The 10618-nt window shown below is 31.8% G+C and overlaps 1 protein-coding gene across 1 annotated transcript in view; it reads right to left on the bottom strand.

Annotated features, from left to right (window-relative positions):
- Positions 1 to 637: 637 nt before the first annotated feature.
- Dck (deoxycytidine kinase) overlaps positions 638 to 10618 on the bottom strand; it is a 32631-nt gene continuing 22650 nt past the window's right edge. The window contains exons 3-7 of the mRNA XM_046428777.2: positions 10128 to 10321; positions 8983 to 9130; positions 6796 to 6911; positions 4455 to 4545; positions 638 to 2830 (exon numbers count right to left, since the gene is read on the bottom strand). Coding sequence (XP_046284733.1) covers positions 2804 to 2830; positions 4455 to 4545; positions 6796 to 6911; positions 8983 to 9130; positions 10128 to 10321 — 576 coding nt within the window. The 3' untranslated portion in view covers positions 638 to 2803. The remainder of the gene's footprint in view (positions 2831 to 4454; positions 4546 to 6795; positions 6912 to 8982; positions 9131 to 10127; positions 10322 to 10618) is intronic.

Raw genomic sequence — 10618 nt, 5'->3', positions numbered from 1 at the left:
TAGAATGTAAAGCTAGCAATTTTCTGGAGGTAATAAATTGATATCTCCATTTTTAAAAACATTTGGAACTCTGTTCTTTAAAATATGACACCTAAAATATCTAGGTGGCTCAGGATATAATGTTCTAAGCTTCAGGCATAGCAGAAGAGAAAATTCTGGATGACGAAAACAAGTCTTATACGTTACCTTCATGGAAGAGAAAGTTATTAAAATACATAGACTGAGGATGTGGCTCAGTAGAGCACTTGCCTAGCACACGTGAGACATTGGGTTCTATCCTCAGCACCACATAAAAAAATGAAAAAAAAAATTATTGTGTCCATCTACAACTAAAAATTTATTTTTCTAAAAAATTAATACATATACTCCAATGGAAGATAAGATTTGATTCAAGAAGTAATTCAGACCACTAAGCTCAATTCCTTTTTTTTTTTTTTTTAAGGGATATCATCTTTATTTAGGCTTAATTCTTAGAACCTATCACACTAGTACAACTGTTTATTCATGACAAAGAAATACATTTTTTATTAGCATCTTTTCAATTCCACAAATTAAAAATCATTAAACATTTTTAAAGGTCAGCGAAAAATACTGAATTATAAGCTTCATAATAAAATCAATGTAATTTATAGACCACTTTCAACTTTTTAAATTCATAATTTTTTATTCAAAAGTAGAATGTAAATTCTAAAAAAAAAGATGTAATCATTTTAATAAGTTTAACTTCAGCAGTCTGTGAAATTCAAACTTACTTATTGACACATAAGTCAATAGACAAATTCATTTATACCAAACAACCAAAAGCTCACACATATCATGATACAATTTAAGTATTTATGGTTATTACTGATTTGAAATCAAGTCCCCTAATCAAACATCAGTGCATCAGGATTGGTTAATCCACTGAATTATCACCTTTCAACAAGAAACCAAAAGCAAAAAGTGACATAAAAAGAAAACTACAATTTTAAAATAAGTAACTCTTCCTCTCATTTCAAAAAAATGTACAATTTTTCTAAAGTATAAAATAGAAAGGTTAATTACATGGGAAAAAACCTGCATACTTTAACTTAAATATCTAGGGGGGAAAAATACCTCTTTATTTATATACAGACTTAAGATGAATACGTGCAAAGTTTCACAACTACTCACATAAGTAGTTTAGAGAGAAGTGTGCCTTATTAAGGAAGTTTTGTTAATTTTATTCCTTAGTTCAATTAAAAAATGATAATTATTTCATGATATATTACATATAAAGCAAAATCATTTTTATTTGTGATTTCTCTGAAAGGTACAAAAAACTTAGGTCAAAATTCTACAAAACAAAGCAAACTGTGGAGCAAAAAGCAATAATAATGTTTTCAAAGTAGAAATACATGATTTATTTAAAACTGGAACTAGCATGCTGCCTAATTAATTCAGAAAGTAGGGAAAGAAGAATGAGGCAAGAAATAAGAGGTGAGGTTAAACAGACAAAATTGCTAAGATACTCCACTTTGGCTTCAGTTTCTCGTTTGAATACTCACCAAGCAGACAGACAAAAACTAATCATTTCCACTGCAGGAACAATAAAGAAAATAGAAAAATTTATCATTCACTATGTTCTACTAATATTTCCTACAAAAATGAAAAGAGGCGTGTACTCTAGTGGTAGGGTACTTGCCTAGTGTGAATATGGCCCTAGGTTCAATCCCTAGCACCACACACACATAGACACAACAAAAGATATAAAAATGAAAAGAAATTTAAGAAAAACTACACTTCCACCTAATTATTAAGGAAAAACATAGTTTAAGTAAATCTCTTAACTGTAATAAGAATTTTCATTTCTAAAACAATAGTCTGAGAAGGGAAAAGCAGGTAGCTATTTTAAACTCCTGGTAAACTGAATCTTTATACTCAGGTAATAACTTTTCAGCTATCTTTTAAAGATACAAAAATTTTCTCCTCAATCATCTAAAATCCCATGTAAAAATAAAAATGGATCACAGATGCAGAAACAAAGGTAAAAGGTGAAATGATTTATAAAATAGGTTATGTCATTACCAAACTGGGAATCAGGTCTAACTTGCTTCCCTGTAAATGTATTATAGATACATTGATAAATATCAAGTGATTAAATACTAAACTTAGTTTTATCTTTAACATAAATTAGGATGGAAAGAGAGGCACCTGATCAAAAACATTCCAAATAAAACTTCAGGAGCTAGATATACAACTCTGTAGAGCACTTGCCTAATATGCATGAAATCCTTAGTTTGACCCCTAGCACCTCTAGAAATAAAACAAAATAAACAAACAAAAATTAAAACAAAACAAAACTCACTTCAGAATCCTTATTCAAGGAATTCTGAAATTCTATTTTTCAACTTTTAATAGGTACAATAATTTAATTTACACATGATTTACTCTGTAACATTAATGCTTCCAGTTAAGAAACTGGTCAACCCTGAGGTGAAAAACACTATAGGAAAATGTTAACCGGTGGAAGATGACAGAGGGACAAGACAGGAGGAGGCTAGGTCTTTTATAATATAGTTGAACCACTATTCAGATTTTGGAAGCATCTACCTCCAGACTTCCTGTTATAAGAGATAATTAAACATCTTTGATTTTTGAACTATTGAAGAAAGGAAGGGAGGAAGGGAGAGAAAGTTTTACATAGGATTCATAAAACATACAAAAACACTTTTTCTTGAAGAAAAAAAAGGTTAAAAACTTGAGTCTTATGAATATTGAGCTATGAAGACACATAAAGCTGAAGTATTTGGAAACAATGGGCTATCTCGAGTCTTCGGCAAGATCACAAACTACTCAAAAATTCTTTGACCTGAGGGAAGAAAAAAAATATTAACATAATTTTTTAACTAATTTGAAATATCTAATATTTGTCTTCATTAAAGTGTATGTAAAAGCTGAAGACCCCAAATATATTAGTAACTTTATGACAATACCATACCATTTATTTCCCAAAGAAATATTGTTAAATACTTCTGTAGTAAAAGATCAATGACCTAAAAGGTCATTATAGGAACTACTTAATTTATATCTAAGATTGATGCAGTTCTAAACAGCCATAACACTAGTTTTATCCCTTTATTCAAATACCAAAGAACAGCAATGTGTGTAGCTTTAATAATAATCACAATAGTTTAAACAAGCTTTGAAAATCAGACAGGGAGTAGATACGTAATATTTCTTAAGCACAAATTTCTGTCATACTATGCAATGTTAGTGTACTGAGAAAGTTATATAAGTTCTGAGTTGAACCTAGCTAATTGAACAACACCACAATGCAGGACTCTCAATCTCTACGTATTCTAGACTACACAAAAATTCTCCTGAAAAGACAGAGGTTATTGCCTTGTAAACATACCTAAAAAAAGAAAGACAACTGTTAATAATATTAATAAAAATAAAGATAAATAATAATATAAAATTATTCTAGTCAAAACAAAGAGTTAGATAAAATTAACAAGTAGATTTACAGACTCACTAATATTGATGTTTAGCTGTTAGTACAATGACAATTTTAATATTATCAGAAATGAATTGTATCCTATATTTTTGACATTACTAATAGTAAGAAAAAGTCACTTAAATTTTACAGATACGTTTTACATCATATGATGGGGAAAACATATAACAACTATATACTCCCTTAAAAATATCAAATCCCTATTTATAATAAACAGCTGACATTCTGTGACAAGAGAAAGAAAAAAGTCAAAGATGCTCCCAAAACTAAACAACAAAAAAATTGTGGTTCCTCTTTAGACTTCAGATCACCAAGATTATTCATGTGGGTATAGGAACATTTCCTATATAATTACCCCTACTATTGGCTCAAATGTTTATTGACAATTCTCTCCCCATTCCTTTATCAATATGGCACCGCTCACTTAATACTATCAATTTCCAATTATCAGAGAAAAAAATAATTTTGAATAAGATAATAATAATAACAATTATTATTGTTATTATCTTAGGCAATGTCAGTTCACCCTTAACATGGTTCCATCAAAACTCAAAATAATCTCTTAATCTCAAAACTTCAGCTAAAAATGAAGTCCATATCCTTCCACTGTAAATATCCTCCATATTGAATTTAGTTGAAAAAAGTTTAATTTTATAAGCAGTTTATTATTAATTCACCTAAATATTGGTGGTGTGAATAAAGGGGAACAAAAGGGAAAGAAGCAGGGAAGGAGGTGAGAAAGAACATATCACTGCAATTATCCCTGTCTTACAAAGAAAGAAAAAGACAAACAAGATTCTTCAGGCTACAAAACTAGAATTTAGTCAGGATTTAAATCTAAATACTCTACAGCCCTCTAAAGCTGTCTCTTAAGGCAACTTTATATAAGCTTCCTGTTCAAAAAGATTCTGAAGTTTTTACTACTGTTTTAAGTAAGGCAAACAAATATTAGTTTATAGTTTTTGTCTAAATCTACCTTTTCAACCAGACTTTCATGTTTGTCCTTAAAGTCTTCATTAACATCCAGTGTTAAGATAGGCACCTCTTGTAGATAATCAAAATTTGTTCTGTTTAAAAGGAGAGAGGTGAACAAAGTTAGAAAAGGAATGAAAGAGAAAATTTTTAAATGCATTTTTTTTGGTAGTACCAAACCAGGGCTTTGCACATTGTAAGCAAGTGCTCTACCATTGAGCTATATCTGCAGCCCTTTATCAATGAAAAATCAAAATACTATCAACATTTTACACTAAAATTATCAACCAGTAGCCTCTTTCTTCTCATATAGACTTACTGTAGGTAAAGAAAGAATTAAGATGTAAGAACATATAGGCACTGTGACATATGATTCTCAAACAAAAAATAGGATAAATTAGAAATTTTTTCATCTTAAGCTGGGTGTAGTGGCACATGCCAGTAATCCCAGTGGCTCAGGAGGCGGAGGCAGGAGGATCACAAGTTCAAAGCCAACCTCAGCAACTTAGCAAAGACCTAAGCAACTTAGTGAGACCCTGTCTCAACATTTAAAAAGGGCTGTGGATGTGGCTTAATGGGTAAGCATCCTTGCTACCAGAAAAAAAAAAAAGAAAGAAAGAAAGAAAGAAATTTTTATATTTTAAAGATGAGGAGGACTGGGGATGTAGCTTAGAGGTAGAGCACTTGCATAGCATATGTAACATCCTTGGTTTGATCCTTAGAACTGCAAAAAAAAAAAAAAAAAAAGGAAAAGTCTTATAGAAGTCTTTCTGAAACTCAAAGACTATCTAAGGTTATGTACCAATAAGTGAGACTGGACTTGAGCCAAAAGCTGAGTAAGGACAAAGTCTATGTATTTAACTTAACAACTATGCTTTATTACCTCTTAAGTCATGTTTCATGAAACAAACTTGAAAAATATTACATTAGTCCTCCCATTCGATTAAGGACACATTCCAAGTCTTCCACTAAATTCCTAAAAATACAGATATACAAATCCTACATACTATGTTTTTTTCTTATATTCGCATATACAAATTTAATGATTTTTCTCTCTTTAAAATACCTTTATTTTATTTATTTATTTTTATATGATGTGAGGACCCAGCACCTCACACATGCTACCACTGACCTATAACCACAGCCCCTGCTTTTTCTATCTTAAAAGTGGATTTTTAAAAAACCCTCTTTCCTTATTAAATTGAAAATTTTCATTTTTCCACTTAAAGGAAGCTCTTAATGGCTTTTCTTTGGCATATCTCAAATTCAAGTATCATTCATAACTCATGGAGTCTAGGGCCATTAGTAAGTAAAACAAGGGTAACTTGATCACAAGTACCATGATACTATGACAGTTGATTTAATAACAGAGATGGCAATTAAATGACTATCAGGCAGGTCGTAAGGGATGACTCAGGTCTGTGCTGTACCAGATGAGACAGGACAGGGCAAGACAGCACAAGATTTCATAACACTACTCAGGATGGTAAACAATATTTTAATTTTTGATACTGAGTTTCACTATGTTGCTCAGATTGGTGTCAAACTTCCGGGCTTAAACAATTCTCCTGCCTCAGCCTCTGAGTAGCTGGAACTTACTTGCACACCTGGCTTGGTGAGCAATTTTAAACTTCTGAATTGTTTATTTCTGAAATTTCCCATTTAATATGCTAGGTAACTGAAACTGTAGAAAGCAAAATATCAGATAAGGGGGGGACTGCTTGCTGCATCTTAAAAATTATTTCTAAAAGAGAGTACCTACGTAAGGCACAAAGAGATAAATTCTTAATCAATTGAATGAAATGCAATTTTGTAACTAGGTGACACTAGTTATAAAAACCTCAAAGAGGGCTGGGGATATAGCTCAGTTGGTAGAATGCTTGCCTTTATAGCTCAGTTGGTAGAGTGCTTGCCTCGAATGTACAAGGCTCTGGGTTCAATCCCTAGCACCACAAAAAGGAAAAGGAAAAAGAAAAAAAAAAACTTCAAGGAAATGAGATCTCATTACAATCAAGAGAATCAAAATCCTTGGGGCCAGGGATGTGGCTCAAGCGGTAGCGCGCTCGCCTGGCATGCGTGTGGCCTGGGTTCGATCCTCAGCACCACATACAAACAAAGATGTTGTGTCCGCCAAAAACTAAAAAATAAATAAATATTAAAAAAGAAAAAAAGATTAAAAAAAAAAGAGAATCAAAATCCAAACTAATTCTAGAAGATATCAGTAAACAAATGATTAAAAATGAAAAACTTTACAAGTTGCTATTCACATCTTCCAAATTTTAGATTAAAATTTGATTTAGGTATTTATTCAAAATGAATAATAAATAAGAATAAGGAAGTCTTACTTCAGTGTTCTATGCAGGAGCCAACTTTCATGTTTATAATGAAGCTTCTCTAAATATTCAAGAGGAATGTCTTGCTCTTCAGTTCTTCCTCGTAAATATATCCTACTTAAGCATTTCTAAAAGCAAGCAATAATAAAAAAAGACAAGGAAATTATTTTTTCTGTTGCCATCAAAATTTTCTTTTCTGTGCCTCTTAAGTTATGCTAGCCAAATTCTCTTTTCTTCTAGAAAGTTGAAGTAGTTCATTTTTCCTTCCATATGGCTTTTCAGCCATTTGATAGCGCTATACTAAATAGTACTTTCAAAAATAAGTCAAAATAACTCTTTAGTTTTCACTCTCCACATATGAAATATACTAACCAATGTAAGTTTGGTAAAAAGAGGGAGAAAAATTCATTAAACATCTACTTAAAATTTTTATAGGACAGCTAAAAGGTACGGCAGTCTTTCAATCCTACATTTTTGTTAATCAAACTTGAACATCTATGTTCAGTTAATATAAAATCACTAAAGGCAGTGGTTCTTAACGTGACGATAACTCTAGATCACCACAACTGAAAAGAACATGGGATGTTTTATGCCTGTTCTATATCTGCATTATTGAATAAAGTAGCTACTAGCCACTTATGGCTTTTAAGCACTTGAAACATGGCTAGTGTAGTGATAAAAAAACTGAATTTTAAAATTTTATTTAATTTTAATAGCCATAATTTAAATAGTCACATTATAAGTATGGCTCTAGATCATTTTCCCCTGAAAACATACATACATACAAAAATTCACATAATTTGTGGGGATTCATAAATCCTCAGAAATTTATCATGTATCCAAAGACATAAGAACCCCCAAACTCCCTAGCCCAGTGGTAAATCATCTGTGCAGCATGCAGAAGGTTCTGGGTTTGATCCCTAGCACCATAAAAAGGAAGGACGGAAGAAACGAAAGAAGGAACAGATGGATGGACAGACAGAGGGGGGAGGGGAAACCTTCAACCTAAATAACATGCATAAGCCTAGAGCAGCATATAAACTGTCTTTCAAAGTCTATTGTAAATTCTCTTTTTCAATAATTAAACATTTAGTCAAACTATATCATAAACAATACTGATGAGAGACTGGAGTTGTGGCTCTGTGGTAGAGTGTGCGCCTTGCATGTATGAGGCACTGGGTTTGATCCTCAGCACCACATAAAAATAAATAAAGGTATTGTGTCCATCTACAACTAAAAAATATTTTTTAAAAATACTGATGAGATAAAACAGTAGTTTTGTGTTAGTCTTTAAGAAACTGTTTCCAGCAGAATAAAATCATTAGTATTCTTTATGCTCTTTTTTAACATTCGTATTCAAAAAGATTCTTCTCAAAAATAAAAATGAATTTCAATATTATTATAACTGCTGAATCCTGGCTTATTTGACATTAAAAAAAAAAGGAACAAAATAATCTACTGTAATCAGAAACCTAGATCTTTTGACTTACCCAAGAAGTAGAAATTTAAAAAACAGAGAAACAATGAGAATGCAAGTGTCAAACCCAGAAAGCTTCCAGTTAAATGTAAGATCCTATTATTTAGGTTGATTTCATGAAAAGCATCTACTTGATCTTCCTGGATTTATTATATATTATGATGTAAACAGAACAGCTATTGCAGTTATAATTTATCATAAAAGGCATATTTTCAAGGGAGCTCCCTTAACTAAGTCTCTTCTCAACTTAATGGTTACTATCTACTCATTCAAGTTACAATTATAAAAGATTTTCCTTGAAATGAACCTCCAACTTTGCCATCCATTCAGCAAATATTTACTTATCTCCTACTGCATACCCAGACCCTATCCTAGGCATTGGAAATTGTACGGTAATTAAAATATCCTAAGTCCTACCTCATATGCAGCCTATATTGAAGAAGTTGCTTGAGTAAAATGGGATGAGAAAGTCTGCAAGTTAGGAAGAAATAAAGATGAAAAATAAAAGAGAACTGAACGGGTTCTAAAAGTGCTACTTGACAAGTCTTGCTTCTACTCTGCCAAGAAAACAGAACAATTCTATCAATAAAGTTGTGAGTTTGGAGATGAAGACATGGAGGGCTGGAGTTGAATTAAATTGCCTTCAACACACACCACTGAAAAGATTTCTAAATACTACTTTAAATTTTCAATGGAGCAAGTGAATTTTTATTGGTTCTCACCTCTGGAGTAGCTCGAAGATAAATGATTCCATCCAATTCAAGGCTTTGGCCAAACTGGTTATTCATCCAGTCATGCCAGTCTTGATATATTGCCCACTCTGTTTCATTCATGCAGTCAGATTCATACAAATTAGATGCAAAAATATACCTGAAAGAGAGGATTCATCATTTTTTTAAAAACCCACAAAGAAATAGAAAATAAATCTATTAAATGAATATGAAATATTCTCCTAAATCCTGTGGCAGATAGTGCCTCAGATAACAGAAAACAAACAAACAAAAAACCATGAGTTTCTTCAACTATGGGCTACATGTTCTTGGTCAGCAGTTCTCCCAATGTCATGTGAGGACCACTGGAAGTCTCAAAGATTCTTCAAGAAGTTCTATGAGAGGCCAGGTTATTTCACATACTACTACATCTCAACCAAAAGAAGATATAACATACTGAATACAGAAGCACAAATGAAGATCCAAATTTTTCTATTAAGTTAGACAAAAATATGCAAAAGTGTAAAGCACTGCTATTTTTTTCACTACTTTTTGTTTAGAAAAATATAATGCTTAATTAAAAATGTTATCTATGTTAATATGAAATGGGTTTATTGCTAATTTTAAATGAGTAAATAATTTTAAAATATTTCTCAATCTAAATTTATAACAAGATATACACATCAGTAAGATACAAAGCACTTTGGATACAGGATAATCATTAAGGATAGAAAGGGGTCCTGAAACCAAAAAGTTTTGGAAACTATTCTGAATTAATTTGGAGATTCAAAGAATCTGACATAAGCAGGAAAATTCTAAAGCTCCCTTGGAAATTTTTATCTCACTGGTTCAGGTGAGACACAAGGATATAGAACCAGATTTAACCAGAACAGATGAGAATTTTAAAACTTCTCTACAAATCTGGATTAAATAGCTACTATTCCCTATCATTTCCACAGAAGCCAGAAATTATAAATGCTAAAACTTCTCAGTGATATTAATACCAGAATGCTGAGGAGATTAAATGCCATTATGTATCTCAATTCCTCAACTCAGCCTCTATTATTACTTTACTTCACAGGAAACAGGAGGGAAAAAAAAATGTCCAACTCTAAGCCAAGTTTCCAGATAACCAAGTATAAACCATTTATATATACCTGTCACTGTACACAGATCGTTCAAAAAACAATACAGGTTTCTCTGCATCTTTGAGCTTGCCATTGAGACAGGCAAGCTGAGCTCGTATCCGACTGAGACAGGCATATGATTGAAAGGTAAAAGACCATCGTTCAGGCTTCTCATACATCATCTGAAGAACATTCCCACCACTTTTCTGAGACGTTGTCAGTTCCTATTTTGAATTTGCAAAAGAAAAAAAAAGCAATGTTATGAGCTATCTGAACTTTTTAAGGCTCCAAAAAAAGCTACACAAATACATGCATGATGATTAATAAAACCAAGTTAAGTCCCCTTCCTTATATTTTTCCCCAGTATTTTAAGTTATCTGAAGCCTAAAAAATCTTCAAATCTTCTTCAAAAGAGGTCATAAACTTACAAGCTATGAAAGAAATTATTTGGCTAAAGTAGGACTTTAAAAATTTTTGAATTAATTGTCAATATTTAAAAGCTAAATGAAATTATCTGGATT

Source organism: Marmota monax, unplaced genomic scaffold (assembly GCF_021218885.2).
Source record: "Marmota monax isolate L192 unplaced genomic scaffold, Marmota_monax_Labrador192_F-V1.1 WCK01_AAM20220418_F8-fsc00132, whole genome shotgun sequence".
Classification (NCBI taxonomy): Eukaryota; Metazoa; Chordata; class Mammalia; order Rodentia; family Sciuridae; genus Marmota; species Marmota monax.
Note: the sequence above shows the minus strand (reverse complement) of the source record. Positions and strands in the feature narration are given on the sequence as shown.